Source organism: Urtica dioica, chromosome 2 (genome assembly GCF_054948205.1).
Source record: "Urtica dioica subsp. dioica isolate 48M chromosome 2, U.dioica_male_clone48M_v1_H2, whole genome shotgun sequence".
In the NCBI taxonomy this organism is placed as follows: domain Eukaryota; kingdom Viridiplantae; phylum Streptophyta; class Magnoliopsida; order Rosales; family Urticaceae; genus Urtica; species Urtica dioica.
Window position 1 is genome coordinate 34,040,966 of NC_142757.1, and position 13,461 is coordinate 34,054,426.

General features: G+C 38.3%; 2 protein-coding genes across 2 annotated transcripts; one reads left to right on the forward strand and one right to left on the reverse strand.

Annotated features, from left to right (window-relative positions):
- Positions 1-4,069: 4,069 nt before the first annotated feature.
- LOC149404498 (sphingomyelin phosphodiesterase) lies at positions 4,070-7,901 on the reverse strand. Its single transcript, XM_089607091.1, has 4 exons — positions 6,224-7,901; positions 5,401-5,547; positions 5,165-5,281; positions 4,070-4,814 (listed from the first exon to the last, which is right to left on the reverse strand). Exons 1-4 carry the CDS (start codon positions 7,718-7,720, stop codon positions 4,218-4,220), a joined length of 2,358 nt encoding a protein of 785 aa, XP_089463217.1. The 5' UTR covers positions 7,721-7,901; the 3' UTR covers positions 4,070-4,217.
- A 2,375-nt stretch (positions 7,902-10,276) lies between these two features.
- LOC149404499 (uncharacterized) lies at positions 10,277-12,865 on the forward strand. Its single transcript, XM_089607550.1, has 3 exons — positions 10,277-10,782; positions 10,852-10,974; positions 12,841-12,865. The coding sequence occupies exons 1-3, from the start codon at positions 10,277-10,279 to the stop codon at positions 12,863-12,865; spliced, it is 654 nt and encodes a 217-aa protein (XP_089463676.1).
- Positions 12,866-13,461: the final 596 nt, after the last annotated feature.

Genomic DNA, 13,461 nt, shown 5'->3' on the forward strand with positions numbered 1-13,461 from the left:
TTCAGGTCTCCCAAGGGACAGATCAGCCCCCAGGCCCGAGCTCACAACTCGGAGGGACTGCAGAAGAGGCCGCCACTGAAGCTACGATCGATCCAATCGGACTGCCCCCGCCGTCGCAGGCGGGAGCACCCTCGGGATCCTTCCCAGCAAGTTTCGGACCTCGTCCCGTGACGACCTCCCGAAAGTTCACCCCCCAATGTTTTGGCGGGCAGAACCAGACGCAGTATAATCAGGCCGAAGTTAATACAGTCACCCCAGTGCGCACGGGACTTCGCCCATCTCAAGAGGGCAAACCCAACATGACTGAGTTCGAAAGGTTCAAGGAATCGGTAACAGTCGAACTGAAAGCGGTCCACTCCAAATTTCACAGTGCGACCAGCTCGATTCGTGATATAGACCGACTCGTTGCAGAAACGGTAAGGACTCATTTCACTAAAAACATTACCGATGTGTTCAGTGGAAATGCCGAGAATCCGCCTTCCTAGGTACAATGGGACATCGAACCCGAAAGCTTACATCTTGTCCTTCAGAATTGCAATGAGACGGGCAATGCTGACAGAGAGAGAACAAGAGGCGGGATATTGCCAACTGTTCGCTGAAAGCTTGTTTGGAGCCGCTCTAGAGTGGTTCTCCAGACTCGAGCCTAACTCTATCGATAGTTTTGCCAAACAATCGGCAGCATTCCTAAAACATTACTCGATGTTCGTAGAGGACAAACTCACGATAGCAGACCTGTGGGGGGTCCATCAGAAGGAGAACGAGTCCTTGAGTGACTACATGGTCTGTTATAAAGACGTTCTCTCAAAAATCTCTAACGTTGATCCAGAATCTACCATAACCTCCCTAAGGAACGGTCTGTGGCACGAATCGAGATTCAAACTAGAGATGACTGTAAACCTTCCTCTTACATTGGAAGACGCGATCCACAAGGCCGCTAACTACGCTAAGGCCGAGGAGGAATTTGCATCCTTAGCAAAACAGCGTACGGCTGAAAAGAAGCCACACGGTAACAGGTGGGTACGGCCCTTAAGCGTCGGGGGCAACCCCCGAAGGCCCAACCCCCAGGAAGCCGGGCCACAAGTCAGAAAGCAGCATGCCCCTATGGGTTTTGCCTTCAATATAGGAGATGAAGGCAAGGAGGGAGGTCCCCAAGCAAAAAAATGGACCACGGACCCAAACGCATTCTGCGATTTCCATCAGACCAACGACCACGCCACGATAAATTGCGAAACTATGCTCAAAGTCTTGGCGGAAAAATATGCGAATGTGGAATTGAAGAACATCGATTTGGGTCCCCCGCCCAAAAAGAAGGCCTTCAACAACAGTCGAGGGAGAGGCAACGCCTCACCCAAGAGGTCTAGGCCCACCGACGAAGGGGAACCAGAATCCCCGACGACAACGACAAAACACCGAGTCGACTTCATAATGGGTACCACTATCTCAGTCGTTTTCTCTTCTTCGTTATCATATAGTTCATCCTCATTACCTCTATTAATTACCTCCACTGGGTATCACTACCCCACCACCCTTGTGTGTGTGCACAAATACCCACCCAAAACAGACATACCCACCATTGCCAAGGCATATGTATATCTGTTTTGGGTGGGTATTTGTGCGCACACACAAGGCAAGACAAAGTAAGAGAGAGGAAGAGAGTTTTAAAAAAATATATATAATTAAAATTAATGATTCATTTATTCTATTTTTTTCAAAATAATAAGATGTTGACATGTGTCATGTCATTTAATTTTTAACGTTTGAAGTTATAACGTGGAACAAATTGTTAAGCTTGAGTATTTTAATTCTTAACTTTCAAAACTTGGAAATTTAAGTTCAACAATTCGAAAATATCGAGTATTTTTGCTGTCATTTTCTCTAAATATGATGCAGTCATGAGGTCTAATAGTAGTGGGTAAGAGAATCCTATAAAATTAATGGTTTATGATAATCGAAAGGGTTTTATTAAAGTCTCATGCGGACTTAGATGGGACTTCTTTGAATATAGGTATTGCCTTTGTCATTTCTTTTGGAGTATATGAGTAAAGATTTCTCAAGGTGACTCATTAATGTTTCTTATGATCATTTTCTGAATGTTGTAGATATCTCTTCCTAGGATTTTATAAAACGATACAGGTTGTTGAGTTCTTTGAAAGATTTTAACGACTAATTTATTTATTTATTTTTTAAACATAACGACTAATTTATTTAACCAACAATTCAGATTATTTACACATTTAGTTTCAAATCAAATTAACTATTAACTACACATATTCATTAGCAAACTATGGGGGTATAAAAATAAATTTATTATTATTTATTTATTGGGCTTCGGTTCGACTAAAGGCCCAATAAATGATACAATCCGGCTCGAGGAGAAAAGACCAAGCCCAGTTCACAGAGAAGTCATTCAGTTCGCCCGAGCTGACTTAGCCAAGTAACGAAGTCGTGGTCTACCTGCAATCTCGCCGAGAAGATCGGATCTAAGACTTGACCAGTCTGCGACATGGCGAGTATGAGTTGATCAACACGTATCCAAGAGATGATCCTTTCTTCGCTCATAAATAACGATTGTTGTATTCATTTTTGCATACACGAGCTCACGTAACATAATTATTTATTATTCAAATTCTCTCGGTCATTTGTAGAGTTCGCCCACTTGAGCTCGGTACTTCGCCTCTTGTAAACAGAAGATTTAAATAAAAGTTACTCTTTTATTATTTCGTATTAATATTTCTTTTAATATCGTTTGTTTCTTATACGAAGTCTTCTGAGACCCATAAAATAAATCAAATAAATATACCTTATATAATATTTGTGATTGTTGAGATTTCGACATCAACACAAACCATAACTTAACATTAAACTTAATCAAACATATGCATAAACAAAAATAAACATATTCATAGACTATCTTAACATTATAATAAACTGAATATGTTCATTTTTAATTTACAATAATTATTTTAATATATTCAATACTTTCTTAACATACAACTACTTATTTATTTGTTCAATAATTTTTTATAACCGCGGTGTCCGGCTTAACCCGACTAAAATCCACGAGGCACTAGTGTTATCGACAGGAAGATTACCCAGTGGCCTCAATTGTTGCGTCCAGGGGTAATCAAACCGGAGACGTACAAGGTCTTAACAATCGTCCTTATTGCTAGACCAACCCTTTGGAGTTACGCAATTAATATCTTTAGTTATGAATTTATATTATTATAAATTTTGATTAAATAACTAATAAGTACTTAGAATTTGTAACTAGCTTATGGTGTTTGGGTCTAGTCCATTAAATTGTAAAGAGTAACCTCCAACCAAACAAATTAATCTCTCAAAACGAGATGTTAAATTCTAGTGGAGCTTTGCGGTTCTTATGTATTCTCATTAATGTTAATTAAGCAAAACGACTCTTCCCATCATGTGACCGAAATCCTTTGTAACCTAGGTTATGGTGTTTGGGTCTAGTCCATTAAATTGTAAAGATTAACCTCCAACCAAATAAATTAATCTCTCTTAAAATGACATATTAAATTCTAGTGGAGCTTTACGGTTCTTACGTATTCTCATTAACGTTAATTAAGCACAACGGCTCTTCCCTTCACGTGATCGAAATCCTTTGTAACTAGGTTATGGCGTTTGGGTCTAGTCCATTGAATTGTAAAGATTAACCTACAAGCAAACAAATTAATCTCTCTCAAAACCAGATGTTAAATTCTAGTAGATTTTGCGGTTCTTATGTATTCTCATTAAAGTTAATTAAGCACAACGACTCTTCCCATCATGTGATCGAAATCCCAGATCCATAACATTTCGTCAACACAACAATTTGAAAGTCAAAGATAGGTGCACTTTCGAGCTCACCAAAAACCGCAATGTCATTCAATCTCTTGATTTCCCGTGTTGTTCAACATCTCGATTTCTCGCGACTCTTCTAGGCACTCTTTTCATGGTCGGCACTATCGAATTTTTCGACGTACTTTTTCCTATTTAATAAACATTTTTTTTTCTTTTCTTTTCTAGACACGTAAAAGCGTATTGCGAAATCTAGTTTAATAAATAAAAATGAAAAACCCTTGCAACTTTTCAAGCTGTATGTATATATCATAGTTACTTACAATTCGGCAACAAAACTCCCAACGTTACTGGATGAAATATTATTTACCAAAATCCGTATACAAGCTCTCCCTTTTAATAGCCTCATCTAGTATACCCTATGAATAAAGATGTCTAAAAGCTCTCCTCAGCACATTAAAACCAACGTACATAAGCACAACCATAACGAACTTCTTTGATGCCAAAACCCTAAGATTCACCCTAAAACCATGTCTTCTCATCAGCTTCACTGCGGCCATGAACATCATAAGAAGCCAAGAGCCAATAGCACACAAGACAGCCTTTGGTCCAGAAACACTGTCCATGTCAGCGCTCGAAACATCGATGTAAGCCCACGGGCCCGCCTCCCTATCTTCCTGGGGGTTCAACCCGAGGGACAAGTTCAGCCAATCGGACAACAAGACGAGGATTCTCGCAAGCCACGCCACCTCATCGTCAGAGATTGGGCGCTTCATCCAGTCTCCCTTGTATTTGGTGTTCTCCGATAACCGATTCCCAACGCTTCTTGGGCTGAATACGTCATCGCGGATGTTTTGATGATGCTTCAGTTCCGGAGAGAAAGACAGCCGCTTGACCGTGTCGCCGCCAAACAAGCAACTCACCTCAGCTTTCAACGAGTCAATGTGTTGAAGATTGCGAGCAAGATTTTCGCCAGAAATGGCGTGAAACTCCGCTTCAGCTCTCAAGATGAACAACTATCGTAACAAAAGAAAACAAGTAATTTCAGACACAATCTCAAGGCGTGAACCGTGTATATATCAGTAAAAGCATGTGCAGAACTAGGTTTGAACTTTGAAATGCCAATTAAGACAGAATTTTGATTGTTATATTTCACGGAAATTTCGGAAGCAGATAGTAATTTAGATATTTTTTTTCCATGAAATATATATTTTCTGAATTTTCGACAATTTACAGGGTAAAAAAAAAATTAAGCCTTTAAGCTGCCGGAAAGTGCTAAAAAAAAGAGAAAATTTCCAGCATATCGGTGAATTTCTGCAGCATTTTAAACGTTGGTCCAAACAGGTACATAGTTAAAAGTAGAAACCTGTAGTAGCTGCTGGCCACCATCTTCTCCTACACTGAAGAGACGTAAATCTTTGTTCCAATTCTCATTCAAGAACGATCCATCCGCATCCATCTCCGACAACCCTTCTTCCCAATCCTATCATCATCAAAACAGACGAAAAAGAAAATAGCATGATTACATGGAAATAAAAATTACTTCGAATCCTTGACCAATATTTGAGCATTCAGTAGAGATTATGTCGAGTTGAAACTTACCTTCAGCTGCTCCCGAATCAAAGGCACGTATCTATACAGGCTGTTACGCATTGCCTTTCCCGATCCATCTTGTTTGGAATGGAAGACAGAGTCCACCGCTCTTATAAGGTCCACCAACTCTTTGGACGATGTCAACACAGTGATGGCCTATGAATAAACATAGTGTGTGTGTGTGATGTTTAGAAAGAAAGGACATTCATAGATTTTTGTCTGATGCAAAAGCTTCGACGCAATAATTGTAACACTACCAGGTTGACATCACAATGCAAGAACTATTTTTTTCTAAACTATCACTAAATACAAACCAATGACGCGCCTATTTCAATTTCCTAATCAACTAACTACATCATTTCTAAAGGTAATTTATATAGTAACATCAGATTTGCCTGATAACAAAATAAAAAATAAAAAAAGAACTTGAGGATTCAGTTGTACAAAATTCTTCCCAAGGGATGGAACAGTTTTTAGCATAAACCTAGTCCGCCATAGCAATTGGCCAAAATCATCAAGGTCAAAGTATTTAGCATGTGTCTTGGAATGTAGATTTCTCCATCGTTGAACTGCTTGATAAAAAAATTTAGTCCCTTCGATCTTTTATTCCCCCAAAATATATGCAATTAAATTCTTTCAACTTAGGGATGTTTTTTAGCATTGTCTGGAATAGAGATGCCACGTCACGTTGACACACATCAACAAATATTTTTTAGTTTAAATTACTAATCTAAATTCTGTGTCACCGATCCCAATAAAACGAACAAATAAATATGTGCTGCGTCACAGACCTAAAATATTTTAAAAGGAAATTAATGGTTAATAGGTGTACCTTCAAGACCATCTGGACTAATATCTCAACATCAGCATGAAGAAACTTGTGTGCAAACCCGATGAAATGCATAACCAAAGAGCTGTAGTACAAGTAATTGGACAGAACATAACCCTGCCAGGCTGACGAGTACCCACAATCGTGGGACGGAAAGACCTCTTTGCTTGAAGTCTTATTAAGATCACGAAAATCATCCAAGCTGGCTTTCCACGGTTCAAGATAGGCAATCCAGACAGAAAACACCTCAGAAGCATTTTTTATCGAAGTCCCAATTGGGCAAAACATGAATGTCCTGAGTATAAATCTATATAACGGCCTCTGAATCGTCAAGTTCCAAGACCCGAGTGGCGATGCCGCCACAACAGTCCTCGAATTCGAACCCTCGAATGGGCCGGGAGTCCGAGGAGTATTCCACATCGGACTGCCAGCACAGTCGACACTGTCATTCCCACATCCTTCCATTGCAGAGCTCAGATTCAAGTACTTAACAAACAGCTTAACCACCTCTCCGAGCCCAGCCGTCGGAGGAGGCGCACCCAAGACGGACCGGAACGGAAAACTCACTCCAAAAGACTTGCACAGATCAGTCGGCAACGGAGAAAAGTCATTGTCGACCAACCAAAAGTGAACAAAGGCATTGGCTACAAACTCGGCTTGCTTCATAGCCTTCCCATCGTAACTCGACGAGAAATGAAGAAGCGAGCTCCGATACGGTAGGTGTGAATTCAAATCGCTTATGGGCACAAAAGCTTGAAGGTAAGCAAACAAAAGCCTAACATACAGATTAGGCTCAACATTTCCACTGCCATTACTCTGGGCGACACCACCACTGGAAAACCCCGAAATCGACGAAACCCAGCTCTCTAATTTAAACCTCCTATTCGTCTTAACCACCAAATTATCTGAATTCTCACTGTTCCCTCTGCAAACAGGGTAATAAGCGAACCAAAACATGTAGTACTCAAATACATTAAGCTGGACCTGAGATATCGAACCCTTCACGGAGTCTTCTTTCACTCTATTCTTGAAAATCGGACATATGTCAGAGACTACCTTCCGATCTTTCTCCGAGGTGAGCAAGAACCTCGCCCATTCCGGAAGCCGCTCCGCCGGGAACACGTACTTCACGAGGTCGAGGCGATCAACGGCCGAGATCGCTCCGAAAAGCGCTCCGTCGGGCGAGAGAAGGTCGTAAACTTTTCCGGTCAAGACGGAATCCTTGGACGCGGCGGCGATGCCGATCCAGCCACCGGAAGACGGCGACGGCGACGCGGTGGAGCTGTCTTCGAGAGCTCCGAAGCCGAATAGCTTGGAGATTAGGGCTGGGAAGGCGATAGAGAAGAAATGGCGGGAATGGTCCGGCGAGTGGGATCGGAGGAAGGAGGCGGTGGAGGAGCACGCGGCTGAGATCTGCGGTGGGGATGCGGCGGCGAGGATGGCGGAGGCGAGCTCCTGGGCCTTGGCGTGAGAATCGACGGCGAAGGAGTGCGGGTGCATGGTTGTTATCCTGGGCGTGCGGACATGGAATAGAGGTATTAGGGTTTTGTGAGGGTTTGGGTGTTTTATTTGAATGAGGGATGGAAGAAGCAAATGGCGGTATTTTCTGGATACTAACAGACAGAGGAGCGAAGGGAAATACGAAAGGGGTTTTGGAATTAGCACACGTGGAATATTTTAGAGCATCGATGGACACATGGCGGGTTTTGTTTGTCACTTTGTTGTGCGGTGCGGTCTCATCTCATTCTCAATTCTCCCACATAATGTGGGTGGGGCCCACCAGCAGGACTTACGACCATCATGGACCGGACTCGGCAAGGGCAGCGGAGGTTTACGGAAATACTGTTACCATTAAAAAAAAAAAGGCTTCCGATGCCTTCGTTAGGCCTCAAACTCATTTTCGACGCTTAACAATATCACTACTATCTACTTATCGGAAATTAGCATCTCCGCAAATTTCTGTTAATTTAATAAATAAAATTAAAAAATTAACTTTAAATGATAAATCAAATGAGATTAAAATGTAAAATTTTTAAAGAAGCGATTAATATGTAAACTAAATTGCATCTTTATTAATCACTTTAAAAAAATAAATAAATAAAGCATTACAAAAATATAATAATAAAAACATTACAACAAAACTACACATCATGAATAGTCATGTTTTGGAAGTTTATATCAACAATATCAATGTTCACAAAAGTTTCTTGAACATGTTCTTCATATTGATATCAATCTCGACCATTTCGAGTTTCAAGCAGGCCCGGCCCATCTACAAGTATACTAAAGCAAGGGCTTTAGGCCCCCTCAATCAAAAGGCCCAATTTTTTTTTTTCATTTTATATATGTACCAAGGAAAAAAAATGCCGTTTTCGTTGCCGTTTCGAACCTCCTGATTTACGGAAAGTCGTCATGCCGATGGAATTTTCAACGGAAAAATTGTGGAAATGGGCAAGTAAAATGCCGTTTTCAAATGCCGATTTCCATGGAAAACCGACGTGCCGACGGAAAACCGAACGGAAATAATGTGGCGAAACAAACACATAAATATATATATTTTTAAATGTAGTTCAAATTTAAAACACTTCAAATCATACATATCTAGCATAAATGTCAACAAATTTCTTTCACCATGTCAACAAATTTCTTTCAACATATCAACAAATTATAGTCAAACTACTTTCATTTCAATTCAAAACGTAACAATTTCAATTCATAATCTAATTTAAACATGTCAACAAATTTATTTCAAGATATCAATAAATTCTATTCAAAGTTCAAACTAATTTAATTTCAATTCAAAACGTAACAATTTCAATTCATAATCTAATTTAAACATACAACAAATTTATTTCAACATGTCAAACATTTCAATTCAAAACGTAACAATTTCAATATATCAATAAATTCATACACTTAAGTCTTAAATAATTTCATTTCTAGCATATACAAGATACAAATTAAACACATAAACTTACTTAAAAACAGAAATAAAACTTGAACTTCGGTTTTTTCAGTCGCCGGAAAATTCAAGGTTCGCCGGAAAAAATGGTGTTTCGCCGGAAAATTTCAAGGTTCACCGGAATTTCACCAAAAAAATCTGGAAAAAATATATATGATAGATCGTCACATTACAAACAACTTTCATGAAGAGGATTATATGAAAAAAAAAATCAAATTACTCAAGAAATTGAAGGTGCAAGTTTCAGAATCTAGGGTTTCCAAAACGACTTGGAAATTCCTTCAAATCGGAGGAAATTCGTCGACATCTTGTTGATTTATACCTTGAGCGTGACGAAAATGGTGGAAACTCGCCGATCGCCGTCGAATTCCTCCGACACCCACGTTCTCTCCTCCACAGCCGCGAGTCTTTTTTTTTTCTTTTCCTTCGAATTTCCTCGAATTTCTTGGATATGAGGATGGTTTTATACACAAAATGGAACGACATCAACCGGCATTAAACGACAGAAACGAAATGTCGTTTCTTGGAAATTGCAGCGACATAACACATGGAAACGACATATGTCTCTTCCGCTCGCCGTTGACCCATGGAAATGGAATTTCCAGCCGAAATTCCGGGAAATTCGCCGGCATTTAGTTCCTTGATATGTACCAAAAAAAGAAATCTGTACATGGCTTTGAAAGACACTCTAATACGTTAAGCTACCCAAAAGGCCCAATTGTAGTTTTGGAATATGGCCCATGTGCGTGCACACAATGTCGGGCCAGACAGTGGCATAAATATCAAAGCTTTTTTTTGTTTGTGTAAAGACACTCCACTGTAAAAAAGTAGCGACATTTCATCTTCTCCCCAAAAAGAATCAAGAAACAGCTGTGATGATGGCAAAATCGTTTCTTTACCAACATGAAGAAGGAAGACAATGAATTAATTTCAGGTTTTATCTATCTTAATTTTATTTTTCCTTCTTAGTGTGTCTTGCTTGTTTCTTAGATTTAAATTAATTTTTGTGTGTTCAAGTGTGGTTTTTTTTTTTTTTTTCAAAGTGTGAATTTTTATTTCTTGGAATTGTAGTGTTTTCTTGGTTTAATTTAAATATGTCTAGTAAAAAATATCAATCGGGTTATGATAAAATTAAGAAAAAAAGAAAAGAAGAAAATTTGATTCAATCTCAAAAAGGAGCACTTGAAAAATTTCTTACAAAAAGACATGAAACTACAAGTGAAGCAATAAGAGAAGAAAATTTGCCTAATTCAAAGAGACGTGACAAAGTGGTGGTAGAAGAAGGTCTAGAGAAAGAGATTAATATTGATGAAACATGTGATATTGTAATGATTGATGAAGAAGGTGAAAAAATCATAGAAGAAGAGGAAATTGATATGGACACCAAGGGTGATAAATGTGATTTTATTGAAAATTCTACCAATATTTTTGACCCGTCTAAATGGAAAAATATAGATCATAAGTTGAGAGATTTATTGGTGGAAAAAGGCCCCATTAGAGATAATGATATAACATTTCCAAAAGATGATAATTGTAGGCATTTTTCAACTTCTTTTTACACGAGAAAATTATTAAATGGGGAAAGATGTGATAGAAGATGGTTAGTCTATTCAAAGGAATCGAACAAAGTGTATTGTTTTTGTTGTAAATTGTTTGGTATGAAGTCTAGTGTAAACCTATTAGGAAATGATGGAACAAATGATTGGAGAAATCTTGGTGCAAAACTTAAAGGTCATGAAACAAGTGATGAACACATGATTAATATGAAAGATTGGTTTGATTTGGAGTTGAGGTTGGTCAAAAATAAAAAAATTGATCGGAGTGCTCAAAACATAATTAACAAAGAGAAAGAACATTGGAGAAGTGTTTTGATAAGAATCATTGCTATTGTTAAAAACTTGGCTAAGAATAACTCGGCATTTCGGGGAACAAATGAAAAGATTTATCAAGAAAATAACGGAAACTTTCTTAGTCTAGTTGAGATGGTAGCGGAATTCGATCCGGTAATGCAAGAGCATGTGAGGCGTATTAAAAACGACGAGATCCGTAATCATTACTTGGGACATGGAGTTCAAAATGAGTTCATTCAAATGTTGGCACATGAAATCAAAACTACAATTGTCAAAAAGTTAAAAGAGGCAAAATACTTTTCTATTATACTTGATTGTACTCCGGATACAAGCCACCAAGAACAAATGTCTATCATATTAAGGTGTGTGGATATGTCAACAAGTCCAATTCGAGTCGAAGAATACTTTTTGGGATTTTTAAATGTTGATGATACATCCGGGAAAGGCCTCTTTAATACACTTGTGAGGGAGATTGAAAATTTGAAACTTGATATTAATAATGTAAGAGGACAAGGATATGATAATGGATCTAATATGAAAGGAAAACATCAAGGTGTGCAAAAAAGATTATTGGAAATAAATTGTAGAGCGTTTTACACACCATGTGGTTGTCATAATCTTAATTTGGTGCTTTGTGATGTTGCAAACTCTTGTGTTAAAGCTATATCATTTTTTGGAGTTTTACAACGCATATACTCATTGTTTTCCTCATCAGTCAAGCGATGGAAGATATTGAAAGAAAATATATCTAGTTTGACTATAAAATCATTGTCACAAACTCGTTGGGAAAGTCGAATAGAAAGTGTCAAAGCAATTAGGTATCAAGCTCCAAAAAGTAGAGATGCATTGTTAGACCTCGCAGAAGCAAGTGACGATCCTAAAATTAAGAGTGAAGCAAAATGTCTAGCGGAATATGAACTAGAAGATTTTGAATTTTTGCTAGGCATGACAATTTGGTATGATATCTTACATGCTATTAATTTGGTTAGCAAGAGTTTACAAAGTAAAGATATGCATATCGATGTGGCATTAGATCAATTGAAAGGTCTTGTTTCATATTTTGAGAGTTATAGAGAAAATGGATTCACATCTGCCATGATTTCGGCAAAAGAAATTGCAAATGAGATGGGAGTAAAATCCCAATTTCGTGAAAGACGTGTGATTCGTAGGAAGAGACAATTCGATGAGCCAATAGTTTCCGATGATACTAAATCTCTTGAAGAATTATTTCGAATTGATTATTTTTTATACATGGTTGATCAAGTTGTTTCCTCAATTCAAATTAGATTTGAGCAGTTTCAAGAGTATGATAAAAATTTTGGATTTCTTTTTACTTTTGATAAGCTGAAATTATTGGACGAAAATGTTTTGAAAACATATTGCTTGAATCTTGAAAATATTTTAAAACATGAGGAATCTTCGGATATTGATGGTTTAGACTTGTTTTCGGAATTAAAAATATTAAGAGTTGTTTTTCGACAGCAAACTAATGGTCCAATTGAAATACTTGATTACATAAAAAAGGTGGATTCTTTTCCGAATGCATGTATTGCTTAAAGAATTTTATTAACCATTCCCGTGACTGTTGCGTCTGCAGAGAGAAGCTTTTCAAAGTTGAAATTAATAAAAACTTACTTGAGGTCAACGATGTCACAGGAACGGTTATCTGGGTTGGCTATGTTGTCTATTGAAAAGGATTTGCTGGAAAAATTAGAATATAATGATTTGATCAATACTTTTGCATCGCAAAAGGCAAGAAAAGTCAAGTTTTGAAGTTGTGTGCGTGTATGTGTTTTTTTGTTTTGCAGGTTTCTCATATTTTGTGTGGTGTGAACGAAGAATATTGAAGAGTTTGAGGATGAAGTTCATGATGGAGATAGTTGACAAACATATTTTTGTTGAATATTTGTATTATTTAATGGTATTACACTTATGATTACCATATGTGAAGTTTATTTTGCGTGGGTTAAAAAAAGGCCCGATTTTGTATATTTGCTTTAGGCCTCCAATTTCGTTAAGCCGGCCCTGGTTTCAAGCTTTACCTTCGATCGTCGATGATGCGACCCAAGCTACTAAATGTGTATCTGGATGAAACCGTTGGAACCGGGATCGAATGTACATCTGAGATCATCTTGGACATTATTGGGAACATATTTTCGTGTTGCCTCCATCATGCCAGCAAGTTGAGGTCGTCTTGGTTCATGGAGGTGAATTATTGAGAGTTGTAAAGCGTGATCTCGTCATGTCTGGATGTCTCTCGAGAGATTGTTGGATGTGGTGATGATCTTGGAGACGAACTCCTACCTCGGGTAAAATGTCACATTTCATGGTACATTTCTTTGCTCGTTGATGTGTTTCGAGGTGGACTCAGCTCGAGAAGAGTTGGAATCTGTCCTTGGTAATGCCTGAAAAATTCGTAAAACTCTTCT

Coding starts and splice junctions, on each gene's coding strand:
- LOC149404498 (XM_089607091.1), bottom strand. CDS start 7,720: ATGCACCCGCACTCCTTCGCCGTCGATTCTCACGCCAAGGCCCAGGAG. Junction 5,548..6,223: donor TAGTCCAGATGGTCTTGAAG/GTACACCTATTA, acceptor GTTTATTCATAG/GCCATCACTGTGTTGACATC. Junction 4,815..5,164: donor GTGGCCAGCAGCTACTACAG/GTTTCTACTTTT, acceptor TTGTTACGATAG/TTGTTCATCTTGAGAGCTGA.
- LOC149404499 (XM_089607550.1), top strand. CDS start 10,277: ATGTCTAGTAAAAAATATCAATCGGGTTATGATAAAATTAAGAAAAAA. Junction 10,783..10,851: donor GAAAGATGTGATAGAAGATG/GTTAGTCTATTC, acceptor TATGAAGTCTAG/TGTAAACCTATTAGGAAATG. Junction 10,975..12,840: donor TGGTTTGATTTGGAGTTGAG/GTTGGTCAAAAA, acceptor TTTGTTTTGCAG/GTTTCTCATATTTTGTGTGG.